Below are 15772 nucleotides of genomic sequence, written 5' to 3' on the forward strand. Positions count from 1 at the left end.
GAGCTTCAGAAGATATAGTTCAATACCTAACTCTGCCACAGACTTACTGTGTGACTTTGGGAAAGTTAGATTTTCAAAAGTGCTCAATTTTGGCACAAATGTGCTCCCACTGAGTCAGTAAGACTTAGACCAAAATACTGAGTGCTTCTGAAAATCCTGCCTTCAATGTCTGTGCCTCAGTTTCCCCTCTGTGAACTTGGGGATAAAAGAGTGATGTGAGGTAAATCCATTCGTATTTGTTAGGTGTGTCAATGCTAGAGGTATGTGGAGAGATCTGATCCCCAACCATTGGCATCATTGTTCAGTAGTGTCTGGTTAATTTCTAGCTATCACAGCCTTTAAAACAGGCTGTTGATTTGTTTTTTCAGGTGTGGTCACATTTTTACTAGAGTGCATTTCTTGCATTTAGGCTTTGCGGGTTGTTGGGTTTTTTGTTTGTTTGTTTTTGCTGCCTTTGGCTTCTTTACCCTCTCCTTTTTGCACTACTCCACATTGCTGGCTTCCCCATTGCTGCTAGCAGCAGAGGAGAAAGGAAAGAAACTGACATTCCAGAAATTTTAGAGTTGGGGGAAAAAAACCTTCTTCAAACAGCTGGTTTCCTGATTGGTTGGGACGGAAGCTCTGGTTGCCCATGTTAAGCCCTGGCTTATTTTTCTGCTCCTGTCTTGCTAGCAGAGAGCATGGGGAGCCAGCATGCGGGCCTAGGCCGCGTCATGACTAATGTTTAGTTAAAACGCAAGCTGTTAATGAAACGAGCTTTCTGCATGCACAGAAGGGAGAGGTTTCCCCCGGCTGTCACTGAGCTGAGGCAGGTGTAGCCAAATTCAGAGGTGACGAGTCCGGGGAAGGCAGATGCTGTTGTTGTTATATGGAAGGGCTTCAAAAAAGAATTAGGTAAGTTCGTGGAGGATAGGTCCATCAGTGGCTATTAGCCAGGATGGGCAGGGATGGTGTCCCTAGCCAGAAGCTGGGAATGGGTGACAGGGGATGGATGGATTACTTGATGATTACCTGTTCTGTTCATTCAGAAGACAGGATACTGGGCTAAAGGGACCTTTGGTCTGATCCGGTATGACTGTTCTTATGTTCTTATGTTAAATACCAACCTAGACCATGATCTCACTGCCCCACATTCACTACATGCACAGAGAAAGAGGTGGTCTCTGCCCCAAAGAGCTTGAATCTCAATAGTCAAGACAGACAAGGAGTGGGCTGGAGGGTGGGGGAATTAAGGTTTCCAGGGCAACCTTAATTGTGACATTTCCTACCTTGTGAGTTCGAAGTGGGGGTTTTTCAAAGGCACAAAGAGGAGTGAGGCACCAAGTAACTCACATCGTCAAAGTGAGTTAGGTGCCTAATTCCCATTGAAATAAATGGGAATTAGGCGCCTACATTCCTTTGAGGATCCGAGACAAAGATCCCACTAACTTTCAATGAGAATTGAGTCCTCAATTGCGCTGTCTGTCTTAGAAAACCAGCCTCCTTGCCACTGCAAAATTAAAGGTCCTTTAGTGTAGTTTCCTTGGATGGGATATTAGTAAAGACGGCCATTGCCACAGAGATAACAATTACTTTCCCCCCGTCCAGAATATTTTGTGTGGGGCTTTGGCCATTTTCTTCAACGTTTCCAGTCTCTGATTAGACAGAAGGAAGGGGGATGGGTGGGAGGGGTGTCGCTGTCAGCGAGAGTAACACCGACTTCTTCCAGTGCAGCAGCTCAGCAGATAATTCACTTACCTTGTTAATCTCAGGAGACCTCACTCGGGCCCCTTCTGAGTCGCTGAACGCCCTATTGATGGCAAACTGGATCGCCAAGCCCGTCATGGTGCCCGTGGAGAGCGGCTTGATCTTGCGGACTGCTTGCAGCAGGCTGGCTTTGGTCCAGTGGGTCTTGAGGGAGAACTCGTTCTTGACTGTGCTGGCATAATTGATCACCCCCACCCGAGTGGCATTGGGGCCCACATCGAGGGACTCGATGACCTGGGACAAGAAGACTTTGACCTGCTCAAATTCATGGGGGCGCACGCTGCGGGAGCTGTCTATGATGAACACCAGGTCGGTGGGTCTCGTCCTACACAGAGCACCTGCACGAGAAAAGTGGGAGGAGAAAGAGGAAGAAATAAGGCTCCGGGAACAAATAGTGAAGTTCGGCGGTCAGAGCAGGATGCTGGGGATTCAAGACTTCCTGGTTCTTGTGGGGAGACAGGGTTCTACTGGGTTATGGCAGAGACCTGGGTGTCAGGACACCTAGGTCCTATTTGTAGCTCCAGAGAGCTTACAACCGAAACAGATCAGACAGATCCAAGGTGGGGAAAGGGTAGAACACACCAGCAGAGTGAACAATGGGGCAGCAGCAAATGGCACCTTAGGGGCTGGTTTTAGTTAGGAGGGAATCCACTGAATAGAAAGAAATGTGAAGGGAGAGGGGACACTGGAGAGAAGGCAAGTGAGGGGGTAGGAAATTGGGGAGAAGAGGGTAAGCGGGACAGATGCAGGTTACAACAGAGGATTCTGAATCAGGGCTCCGAGCTCCTATGCATGGGTCTTTGTAGGTGACAGGGAGTGAGGTCTCATGGGTCAAAGCTGGGTCATTGCTCTGCATGACACTGGGCAAGTCATCTCACCGCCCTGTGACTCAGTTTCCCCATTTGTAAAACCAATGGGATGATGATAAATATTTACTTATCTCATGGGGCAAAGTGGGAACTAATTAATCAATGTTTATAAATGTTCTTTTACTTTGTGTACAAGAAAAATATTTTTATTGGTTAAAAAACATAACACCATGTACAAATACGCGTACTTATAATGCACAGAAATAAGGAGATAATAATATTTGGCATTTGTGGGGCTCGATTCAGCACTCCAGTTTTATGCTGTTATGCTGATGAAACTCAGTGCAGTCACACTGGAGTAAAACAGCAGTGGAGCAGACCAATTGTTCGAAGCACCTTTCTCAGATGCCCTTCAAACACTTTGCAAAAATTAAAACATAAATTCCCACAACAAGTCTGTGCAATAGGTATTGTTATTCCCATTTCAGAGATAGATAAATAGAGGCACACCTAGCCATTAAATAACTACCTCAAAGCTCCAGGGGGTCAGTAGAGGTGGAAACAGAACCCATACAACCCCCTGGTATAACACTTAAAGCAGTGGTTCTCAACTAGGAGTGCATGTATTCCTGGGAGTACACAGAGGTCTTTCAGGGGGTACATCAATTCATCTAGATATTTGCCTGGTTTTATAACAGGCTACATAAAAGCACTAGCGAAGTCAGTACAAACTAAAATTTCATACAATGACTTGTTTGTACTGCTCTATATACTGTACAATGAAATGTAAATACAATGTTTATGACCGAGTTGATTTATTTTATAATTATATGGTAAAAATGAGAAAGTCAGCAATTTTTCAATAACAGTGTGCTGTGAAACTTTCGTATGTTTATGTCTATGTAAGTAAATAGTTTTTAGTGAGGTGTAACTTGGGGGTACGCAAGACAAATCAGACGCCTGAAAGGGGTACAGTAATCTGGAAAGGTTGAGAGCCACTGCATTAAAGCACAGCTTTTCCTATTGGTATCACTAAGACTAAATATTTCCCATGTAACTTCTATGTTTCCTTGGTAAGATCAGTAATAAACACGATGGAGAAAACTATTGGTGGTCAAGATGCTCTGGAGTGCAGCTGGATGGAATTTCTCAAAAACTAACCATTTTGATGACATTTTTCATCATTTCAAACTGTGACCAAAAAAAATAAAATAAACTAAAAAGGGTTGATATTTTTATGAACATTTCCCCAAATTGCCCCATTTAACCTGCCTCTGTGAGGTTCTGTTCTCATGTGCTCTTTTCACACAGGGGGAGGATACAGGTTCTGTGATACAGGGGGAAAGTTCTGTCAGACTTGTTGGCAGATTGTTACATGCAAGCTTTTTGACCAGCAAGTCTGTCTAAAATTAAGACATAGATTTAGAAGTTGGTCATCAGTGTGAAATGTAACTGATCTCTCACGCTATTAGACATATGAAAACAAATATCCCGCTGTACATCCATGAAGACACCTCATCAGGTGAGTTTCCTGAAAGATGCTAGGGCTGAATGTGTCACTGGCTTCAGAATAATGTATCTCTAAACAACGCAATGTGCAGAAGGGATTCAAGGAGGAGTTAGTCAGTGGGACACAGTGGTTGCCATTGAAAAGTAACCATTTACCTCAGGGGGTTGGTTTCACTTCACTGCCATATTTCATTGCAGGAAATAGAAAACATCTGTTTATAATCAGGCTTACATAGTGCTTTAATTCTTAGACCAAAAAAGAACTTTATGAAGTGTCATTATACCCATTTTACAGGTAGGGAAACTGAGGCACCGAGCTTTGCCCAAGGTCATGCAGTATGTCCCTGGTGGATCAAGGAATGGACAATAGGTCTCCTGATTCCCACTCCAGTGATCTAACCACCATTTTTTTTTAATTGTTAACTGCTGCCAAGAAAGAAGTGTGGTACCAAATCATTGAAGTGTGGGATAAGGAAAGACTGAGCAATAAAAGATTTTGGAATCAACTTTTTCGCAAAGCACTTTTGTATTTTTGTCCCAAGCAACTTTTTTTTTAATCTCTTTTTATGAAATTAAAATGTATTTATGGGGAAATAAAGAGAGAGTATTGGAAAATCAAAAGCAAGTCTAGCTAATTGTGTCCAGTCCCAGAAGGCTCCCTAGTCTTAGGGCTTGTCTACACATGGAGCTATTCCAGAACAATTAGTCCTGAATAACTCCACATATGGACACTTTCATTCTGGCATAAGAGTGCCTTTTTCCAAAATAGCTTAATTGATTTTGGAAGTGGATTAAATTAAACCAAAAACAACACTTATATTTTGGAATAAGAATGTCCACATGTGGACTTATTCCAAAGTAGATACTCCACTTTAAATCCACTGTCTACTTTATTCTGTAATAACTTTTATAATAGTCAAGCCCTTATGGCAATGAAACAGAGTTTGGGGAAGCATGGTGCTGTATTCATTAGAAGAAACAGAAAACTCTTGATAACTCAGAATTAAAACATGTTTATGTTGCAAGCAGCATTCAGTCATACTAGAAATATAGTGGATTGGACGAATGGTCCATCTGTCATTTCCTGACTCTGGTAATATCTTGTACTGGATGGTTCAGGTATAGAGATACCTTCTCTTCACAAAGCTGATCAGTTAGGCAGCCTGGAAAGAACGTTCCTCTCTCTAAGTGGCTACCTTATGCCCTACAGCATATAGTCACATCACCCTGATCATTGCTGTGAGATGCACAGGTATAAATGTTTTAAAATGTCCTAAAATCACTCAACCCTTTTACAAATCCAGCCCCAATATTTGTCTTGACCACCTCCTGCAGCCATGAGTTCCGCAGGTTGGCTGAACATTAATTGTCGTCTGTAATTTCATCCAGTCCCTACCGGATCAGTTAATGGACTGATTTCTTTACCATTTTTACAAATCTTTTTCACTGTTTGCTTTTCCTTTTGAATTCAACACTCATTCATTTGTTATATATTATTTGTAATACCACAGTGCCTAAGAGCCCCCAACATGGGTCAGAACCTCACTGAACTAGGTGTTTTACAAACACAGAACAAGCCGACAGCCCCGCCTCAAAGACCAGAGATAACAGGTGCAGATGGACAGACTGGAAGTACAAGGAAACAATATGACAGTATTGTTCAGCATGATAGGCACTGAACTCAGCACACTGGCTGCCTACCATTGTCAAGTATTTTGTAGCTGGAAAATGGGGATTTGCAGACATTAAAATTAACCGTCCTTCTTTGAGGATGCTCACGGGGTATCTCTTGGGCAGCTTGTCTCTAAGGCAAATCCTGTCATCCCAATTCAGGCAAAATCTACCATTGACTTCAACAAACTGAAGGGAATTCACTGGAAGTTTGCTTGAAAAAGGACTACATTCATTAAAACCTTAATAAGGACCAACCTCAAAACCAATCCATTCCACTTTACTGGGAAAGGTGAACCAGAGCTAGGAATGTCTGATCAATCCAGGCCAATTCGCTCCTTGAATTCCCCAAACAAAACCAGCGTTTTGAGGAATGCTTTGAGAGAAGAAGCGAGTTCTGTTCAGGAGATAAAGAGGACACAGGACAGCCCCTTTAATGGCAGTGCCTCCTCCAGCTAAAAGGAACTGGACCTGATACTACGCTGAAGACACACTGAAGCAGCTTTCTGTTAACAGTGTCTGTGCCATTCACACAGCTATTATTCCTAAGGGCAGGTCTTCACTACGGGGGGGGGTCGATTTAAGATACGCAAATTCAGCTATGCGAATAGCGTAGTTGAATTCGACCTATCGGAGCCGACTTACCCCGCTGTGAGGACGGCGGCAAAATCGACCTCCGCGGCTCCCCGTCGACGGCGCTTACACCCACCTCCACTGGTGGAGTAAGAGAGTCGATTCGGGGATCGATTGTCGTGTCCCGACGAGACGCGATAATTCGATCCCCGAGAGATCGATTTCTACCCGCCAATTCAGGCGGGTAGCGTAGACCTAGCCTTAGTAACGAAGCAAGCAGGAGAACGCAGCACAGACATCAGGATTTTGCTGCCTTGGTCAACTATTTGCAAAAGATTCTTTGCACAGCCCTGCAATGTTTGGTGTCGTTTTTCTCCTTTTCTCCCCCCCTGTGTTCGCATCTGCCCTAGCAGGATGGCTTCGGGTGACGAGAAGGTACCACAACCAAACTGACCTCTTCACTTACCGCTGGGCTGAGGGGGAGCCCCGTAAACGCCATGATCCTGGAAGAGAAGAAGCGCAGAGAGCAAGAAGCCAGAGAAAATCCTGTCCATGGTTGCTCAGAAGCTGGAGACAGAGTGACAGGCAAGAGGCTTGGGCCAGAGGTATTAACATGCCACTCCTCAGAGAGGCAGCAGGCCAGCCTCTGACATACCTGGGGGGAGGGCAAGGTTGGAGGCGGGGAGGGAGAAAAAGAAGAAAACTTTGAATGACACGAAGGGTCGCCTGGCTTTGCCCCGCCCCTGGGGCTTTCCACAAGGGGTTCATTGCTTGGCTAGGGGATGGGAAGTAAGAAAGAGGACCCGCTACTGCCTGGAATGTGGAGAATCTGAGACCTTGACAGTGGGGCCAGTGAAACCAGGTTGGAGAAAGGGGTTAACCTGTCATTCACTGGCTTTAATCTGCACAGCCTGATGTTTGCTCCACTCAGTAAACGGTCTGCGGTGTATGGGGCTAGCATCCTTCCTGAGCCTGAGACTGGAGGGGGTGGGAGCGTGGGACACGAAAAAGGTCACACAAACCATCCCTTAGACATCCAGCTCGGCACATGAAACACAGATCTCAGGCTTTAGGAAACATCTGCCTTGTGGTGGGCCCCCCCTCCCCTGCCACACACACTTCTTTTTAATAATCTGCAGGCCAAAATATCAATCTGCTAAAGTAGGAGTGGGGGAGCAGAGGGGAATGAAAGGATTGGAATCACAGCATAGTGAGACACAGTCCAGGTAATGTGAAACAGAATGAGTTAATTTCAGGGGGAAATTGTTACATCCATTATAAAATTGTACTCTTTGGGATATCGAAAAGAGAGAGAAGTAAACCAGGAGATATCAATAGCAAAGGATAGATAGATAGATAGATTAGTAAACCTAGATAAATAAATACATTAGAATACTGTATGATTTATTGTTTTTAGCAGGGGGCACGGTTCTGCCCAAACCTAGACAAAGATACCGTGCCTGCCACAAGCAGCTACGATCTAAATAGACAAATAAAATAGACAAATAGATGCGCTGGGTGAATAGGAATCAGATGTCTTCAGTATCCATAAAGCACTATGCAGATTTAGCGGGCTACATTAATAGTAAACGGATGGATTCATCACAAAGTAGTGCAGTATATTTTTTAACTATAATAATACTTCCATGCTGGTTGATAAATGCCTTTAGGCTGCAAGTGATCTGCCAGTCTCATCTCTCCAGCCATCCATTCGTGTCCTTAAGCATTGATTCATTTCACCTGCGCTGTATGACCCCGAGACTCAGCAAACCACCTTCACGTCCAGAGGAGGCCAATTCCGCCACCCTTATGCTGAGTAGCAATTTACTCCACAAATGCGCTCCCCCCCCCACACACACACACTGAAATCAATGGGACATCACACAGAACAAGGCGCTACTCAAGTGAGTCGTGAGTAAGGAAAGCACAGTCTGGCCTTAGAAGAGCTGGCCAGGACATTCCAAAGCCATCCATGTCTTGATAAGAAATGGATAAACTCAACAACCAAACTTTGCAGGAGGGAGCCCGGGCTCTGAGATCGTCCCATCTCGGCAGGTTTTAGCCCCAGCCTGAAAATCTACACTGCTATTTTTAGCCACATCGCAAGATCCCCGTGAGCCCGAGTCAGTTGGCCCATGCTCCAAAACTTGCTGCTGTGGGCTTTTTCTTTTCAGTGTCGCCATACCCCGGGGCCCCAAATCTGCTGCTCTTGCTCATGGGGAGTAGCATCTTATTTCACAGGTCGCGCCATTGAGATAAATGAGGCTGATTCACAGAGGAATCGCTATTTAAGGTGAAGAAGAGGGGGAGAATTTGGCTGCAGGTTATCATGGGAAAACACACACATATATGTATGCATGCACACACAAAGCTCTATATAAGAGCTAGGTATTATTATAATATCTACATTGGCACACACAAATATACATCCACACAATGCATTTGTACACTCATATATACATTCACACACATACACCCACACACTTGCAGACACACACATATAAACCCCCCCCCCCACACACACACACACATATAACTACAAATAGTATCAGGGAACAACATGGAATTAAAAGACGTGTTTTTTGCTTCCACCCCCATTTTTATATAAATAAAATATATATTTTTTTTCCTTTTGCTCTGCTCGGCACACAAAGAACTATTGGTGCAGACAGTATTGCTGGCCATGAATGGGGATCATTCAGATCCCTCCATAAATGAAGTCTCTATGGCCGTTCTTGCCGAAGAAAATATAAAGTTTCTCTGTGTCATTTTTCTGCTAATTAGCGAAGAAAGATAAATACATTTCAGGTGAAACTTTTCACTACGGAGGTTGGGGCACACACACACGACATTAAAGCTTTGAAAACAGGGTGAGGGCAGAGGCATTCTGGATACTCTACGTCTGCATTTATAGATCTTTAAAATAAATGTTTATTTTTAAAATATGAACTATAATTTTTGCCTGGGCCTCAGAAAACTAAAACACTGGATCCAATATTTCCAGAGGAAAATACGCATTTAGGGCTCTTCCCAAGGCCACTCACAACACAAACAGACAAACCATTAAAGGATTAAGCTGGCCCCATTCTGTAGTGCAGCTATTGTAGGCTTCATGATTCCAGAAGCATAGAAGATTGTTCTCTCTCCCTCTCAAACACACACACACCTCTTTACTGAAGACGCACTTGTTTCAAATACTAGCTCCGTCTCATTCCTTCTATTTCTAAGGAGCTTTGAATCAAGGTACTACATCAGGACCAAGCCTGCCCTCATTGAAGTCAACTGTTTAGAGCTAATAGCAAAGTTCGTATGCATTAGCCCCTCTTTACCAAGGAAAGCAGAGTGTGAAGGTGGTGGGAAATGGCAAAGAGAAATACATTGCCCAGTGTTTTAGTCTTAGGGGTCCCTGTAGATCTTAGTCTGCAGAAGAGAAGAGTGAGGGGCGATTTGATAGCTGCTTTCAACTACCTGAAAGGGGGTTCCAATGAGGATGGATCTAGATTGTTCTCAGTGGTAGCAGATGACAGAACAAGGAGTAATGGTCTCAAGTTGCAGTGGGGGAGGTTTAGGTTGGATATTAGGAAAATCTTTTTCACTAGGAGGCTGGTGAAGCACTGGAATGGGTTCCCTAGGGAGGTGTTGGAATCTCCTTCCTTAGAGATTTTTAAGGTCAGGCTTGACAAAGCCCTGGCTGGGATGATTTAGTTGGGGATTGGTCTTGCTTTGAGCAGGGGGTTGGACGAGATGACCTCCTGAGGTCCCTTCCAACCCTGATATTCTATGATTCTATATTCTATGATTTTACTCAAGAGTTCAGTTCAGGAGCAAAGTTCAGTGTCACGTTCCCCAAGGAACCAGGCAAGAGGGGATCAGCAGCTTTGATGCATGTTTCCAACCTCCCTAAGAGTTCACAGACTATACCTGGGCTCCTTGGAGAAGGCACAATAGCAAAAGCAATGAGCTGGGCACATTGTGACACGGACCTTTTACATCTCCTGAAGAACGTTTTCTACAGAGGGGCCAACGTCTCTGTTCCAAAGAGAGCTCAAACTGCTTTTGCCTAAAGACACTAACTTTGCAGCTGACCCATGGGAAATCCTGGTTACACCACATGAGTGACGTCAGCCTCTATTGTCCACTTGTTAAATTTTGCAACAAGCATATTCGTGCTTTCTCCCCTGCTGCCCCTCACGCTTGCAGGGGGGAGCTCCCCATAAACACCTTCAAGGCCACCTCATTCTCCACCTTCCAGTCCCTCCCTAAAACTCAACGTTGCCGCGATACCTACAAAAACTTGTCAACGGTTAGGCCTGTGGTGTGCTGAGCTAACAGCCTACCATGCAGACTCTTGTTTCGTTGTACTTCACTGCCTGTTTGCATCCGTTGTCTCTTCCCTTATACTTAGATGGTCAGTTCTCTGGGGCAGGGACTGTCTTTTTGGTCTGTGCTTAAACAGTGCCTAGCACAGTGTAGTTCTGGTCCATGACTAAGACTCCTAGGTGCTGCGGTAATAAAAATAATAATAATAATGAAAAGTTCCTATTAAGGCTGTGGACCCCCAGGCATGTCCCTAGCCAGCCATCCCACACTGCATAATCATTGCCCCGATTTCTTCTCACCAGTGAATGGGAGACAGAATTAGAATGAGCTTCCCGGGACAGAGTGGCTCAAAGCATAGGGCATTAGCTTAGGACGGGGAGGTCAAGAAATCTGGATTTTATTCACTCATTCATTGCCTCAGTTTTCCCATCTGCGCCATGGAAATAACAATACTTCCCCTTCCTTGGTAAAGCACTTGGAGATTTGTGGCTGGAAAACGCGGCACAAGAGCTTCGTAAGTATGATCATTATGAGTTCATTTACACAGTTCTGTTTCTGATCTGCTCCTTCAGCCGTCCAATTCCCTTGAAACGTGCCAATGAATCCACTTTTTCCAGTCATCTAAATCTGCTGTGCTGTAGTTTGAACCCGTTGCCTCTTGTCCTGCCCTCTGTGGCAAGAGAGAACAACATTCCTCCATCTTTTTTATGGCAGCCTTTCAAGTATTTGAAGACTGCTATCATGTCCCCTTTTAATCTGCTCTATTCCAAATTAAACATACCCACTTCCTTCAGCCTTTGCTCATATCTGACTGGCATTCCATCCCTTTGATCATCTTTGTCGCTCGCCTCTGGATCCTTTCCCGTTTCTCTACATCCTTTCTACACTTTGGTGACCAAAATTGGACACAGTTCTCCAGCTGAGGCCTAACCAGCACCGAGTGGTACTTTCACCTCCTCTGACTTTCATGCTATGCCATTCCACCACAACTCCCAGACCCTCCTTAGCAGTGCTTCTGCCAAGCCAGTTTTCCCCCCCATTCTGTATTTGTGCATTTGGATTTTCTTCCCTCAGAGTAGCACCTCACATTTGCCTTTGCCGAATTTCATTTTGTTGTCTGTAGCCCAGTTCTCCAATTTATCGAGATCCATCTGAATTTTAGCTCTGTCCTCCAAAGTGTTGGCAAACCCTCCTCCCCCGCAGCTTTGTGTCATCTGCAAACTTGATCAGTGTGCTTTCTATTCCTTCATCCAGGTCACTAATAAAGACGTTAAACAACACCAGACCCAGAACGGATCCTTGTGGAACCCCCCTTGAGACCTCCCTCCAATCTGACATCATTCTATTAATAGTTACTCTTTGTTTGCAGTTGTTTAACCAATTATGTATCCATTAATGGCAGTTCTGCTAAGCCTGCATTTCTCCAGTTTACTCATCAGAATGTCATGTGACACTGTGTCAAAAGCCTTGCTGAAGTCCAGGTATATTATGCCCACCACATTCCCCCACCCACAAACCAGCTACCCTGTCACAGAAGGAAATCAAGCTGGTTTGGCATTATTTGTTCTGGGTAAATCCATACTGGGTGCTACGGATCACCCCTTTATCCTTCAGGTATGTGCAAATGGAATATTTTATACAGTGATCCAGTAGCTTCCTAGATATCAAAGTCAGCCTGACTGGTTTATAGTTTCCTGACTCCTCCTTTTTACCCTTTTTAAGGATGGGCCCTACGTTAGCCCTTCTCCAGTCTTCCGGGACCTCTCCTCTCATCCATGAGTTTGCCAATATTATTGCCAGTGGCTCTGAGATGTCTTCAGCGAATTCCTTCTGTACCCGCAGGTGAATCACATCAGGCCCCACTGATTTGAAAATGACGACGTCAAAACTAAACATTTTTACCTTATTGAAATGAAACATTCAGACATTACTGCAATAAGATGATTTAACATCATTGATGTGAAACATTTTGACATCGTTGAAACACAATGTTTTGATGGTCTCAAATCAATTCTTTTTTTCGATGTCTATTTAGCTGGAAATTAAGAAAATTTAGCTTTTCATTCTGGTTCAGACCAAATATCTGTTTTCACAAAGCTGGAATTTTCCATAAAATGAACATTTCTGATTTCCATCCCACTCGAGCTGTGAGGCATTGAACATTTTATTACACTTTTAAGCAAAGAAAATCTTGTTTTCTCATCTCCACAGACCCTGACTCTTCACGATTAAGACTTCTCGGTCACCTTTTTGAAATGCACACACAAATACATGATGTAGGCTTAGCACTGTTATCATTTATGTTATTTTTCTTTTACAGTAAATGTAAAAGCACCATGAATTTTTTTTTTTTTACTTCAAATAAGGGGTCACCATCAAGCTGAAAAAGTTGAGAAGTGCTGGCTTCAGCTGTAGGTTTTTGGATCCAAACTTCCCCAACACTTAGGGAACTGTCCCCTCAGAGTTAGATTTTACACATGGCTGCCTGTGTTCTAAGTCCTCAAACATAAATACTTTCTAGGAGGAATCCGGAGATGTGGCTAAAGTCATGTTAATTGGCCACCTAAGTCGTGGAGTAAAGGAGAAGGCTCCGGTTGGGAAAGCCAGCCAAACACTGAGTAGTTTACTGTTGATTTTTATTTTAGTCAAAATAAATATGGTTCCTCTGGTAAACATAACTTTCTTCCCCGCAAGCCACCAGAAAAACGTGACGGTTTTAGCAAAATACCTTAGCACTCTTTTAACAGTTAAATAAAAAAAAAAAAAAGACTTCCTTTGATGTTTACAGAGCTTGACTCAGCCTCAAAAATACACGGGGAAATTTTGTGTCTGAGGCTTCCATTTACCCAAAGTCAAATTCCAATGTTTTCTCCCCACAATGATTCTGTTTCACTGCTGGTTTAAAGGGAGTGGAGGAGCCACTTTTAGTCCAGTTGTTTATCAGGGAGAATGTTTATTGTCAAACCACTTTCCTGAGGAAATTAATACTGTTTTTGGCAGGGTGGGCTCTGTAAGTCTTAAACAAACAATGGGAAAGACAGGAAGCTGGGGAGAAATGTATGGCCTTAAATATAGACCTTTTGAATAACTTTTACAACCAAAACAGTGAGTGGACGTTTATCCTTTATGCTTTAAATAGCTGGTAAATGTTACTTCGCTCTGATGCTATAAATGGGAAATGCTTTTTACAACTAACAACTGTTTATGTATTTTATAGGTCACTCTCATTTCAAAGGGATCAATTTTTAATTACCAAAATTGCTGTACATCCTCCGTTTAACCACATCCCCACCAGGGGGTTAGGAATCAACAGGACACCTGAGTTCTATTCCTAGCGGTGCCACTGACCTACTATATGATCTTGGGAGGTCACTTCCTCTCTTTGGGCCTCAGTTTCCCCATCTGTGAATTGGCAATGGCAACACTTGCCTGTCTATCTTAAGAGGTTAATTAAGGCCACCACCTGCTCTGTAGGTGCACAGACGACCTTGGATTTTGTGAACTCGGTACAGGTTCATTGCATAGCGAAGGCAGGATTGAGGACAGTTGTGCCGGATGGTCATACCCTCTCTGCACCATGGAGCATGACTGCCCAGAGCGGGTCTGGGGAGGAATGGGGCTGGCTTCCGGGGGTGGACCCATGACTATACAGATCCATAGGTCACCTCCCCCCAATGGAGGGGATGGTCTGCACGGGGTACTGCCACAGAGAGGCTCTGCTGTTGCTGGATAGCCTGTGTTGAGGATGCTGCCTCCTTCGCCCCCAAGAAGCTTGGATGACAGGAGCTATATAAGAACAAAGAAGTTGACATAATTCATGAGAGTTAACATGATGCCACAGACATGGTGACTCACCTCCAAACCGAGTGCAGGAAAATGCCCCATTGTATTTATGCCCTTTAACCTGCATTGGGATATTATTATTATTTGAATTAATTAATTAATTATATGCTCTCTTTCCTTATGACACATGTGGCAGCCCAGGCCCACCTCCATCTGTCTAATATGCCACGTTTCTTGCTCCGTTAGAGTCTGTTTCCAGGCCAGCAGCATGCGTCTCAGTGGTTTTCTTATATGTCATCTGTTGTCTCCCTCTCTTCTGTTTTCCACTAGTTGGCATCCCATCCAGGGCTTGTCTAGGAAGACAGTTTTCTGACATCCGAACAACATGTCCAAACACACCAGCCTTCTTTATCAAATCTTTGTCTCTACGGTCTACTGGCCAGTCCTTTGTAACACATTGGCACTAGGTACTTTATCCCACCAGCAGACACAACGTTTTCTTCGCAAGCATCTCCTATGAAATCTATTGTTTCCTTCAGTGGGTTCCTAATACACCTCTACCCCGATATAACGCTGTCCTCGGGAGCCAAAAAATCATACTGCATTATAGGTGAAACCGCATTATATCGAACTTGCTTTGATCTGCCGGAGCGCTGCTTTACCACGTTATATCCGAGTTTGTGTTATATCGGGTCGTGTTATATCGGGGTAGAGGTGTATTTGCCAAGACTCAGAAGCATATAACAATGTGAGTATCAGAATGGTATTGTCTGACTTTATCTTGGTTCTTGTGTGCATGTCCTACATTTCCAGATATTCGCCAGTCCCAAGAAGGTTCCACTCGCCTCCCAATTCTTGCTTCCACCTTCTTTTTGAGTTGGTCATTGGCACTAATTGTGCTTCCATGATACACAAACGCTTTAGCCATGCCATATTCTTCACTGGCAATCACATATGCACCTTCATTGCTGATTCCTCTTTCAACAGTCATGACCTTCATTTTCTTCTGGCTGATTCTTAACTCTAGTTTTGCGCCCTCATGTTTGACCTTGATAATGGTCTTTTTCATAGCTTGATCATCTGTGTCCAACAGAACAATGTCATCTGCACAGTTGATAACTCAATGTTTTCTTCTAGTCCATATAATTCCTTTATCTTCCTTTGTTGTTGCTTTTTGCATCACAAAATCTATCTCAGTTCAGAAAAGAAGAGGTGATAAAATGCATCCTTGTCACACTCCAGTGACAATATCAAATCTGTCGGTCTCTCCACTTTCTGTCATTACACAGCATTTTGAACCTTCATACAGCATCTTAGTTAGCGACACTGTCTTTTTAGGAAGCCCCTGTTGTCACAGGATC

At 43.9% G+C, this 15772-nt stretch overlaps 1 protein-coding gene across 1 annotated transcript in view; it reads right to left on the reverse strand.

Annotated features, from left to right (window-relative positions):
- The window catches only part of MATN1 (matrilin 1), a 35256-nt gene extending 28338 nt beyond the window's left edge, over positions 1–6918 (reverse strand). Inside the window, exons 1-2 of the mRNA XM_034754320.1 lie at positions 6775–6918; positions 1738–2084 (exon numbers count right to left, since the gene is read on the reverse strand). Coding sequence (XP_034610211.1) covers positions 1738–2084; positions 6775–6862 — 435 coding nt within the window. The 5' untranslated portion in view covers positions 6863–6918. The remainder of the gene's footprint in view (positions 1–1737; positions 2085–6774) is intronic.
- Between the last annotated feature and the right edge of the window lie 8854 nt (positions 6919–15772).

Source organism: Trachemys scripta, chromosome 20, assembly GCF_013100865.1.
Source record: "Trachemys scripta elegans isolate TJP31775 chromosome 20, CAS_Tse_1.0, whole genome shotgun sequence".
Classification (NCBI taxonomy): domain Eukaryota; kingdom Metazoa; phylum Chordata; order Testudines; family Emydidae; genus Trachemys; species Trachemys scripta.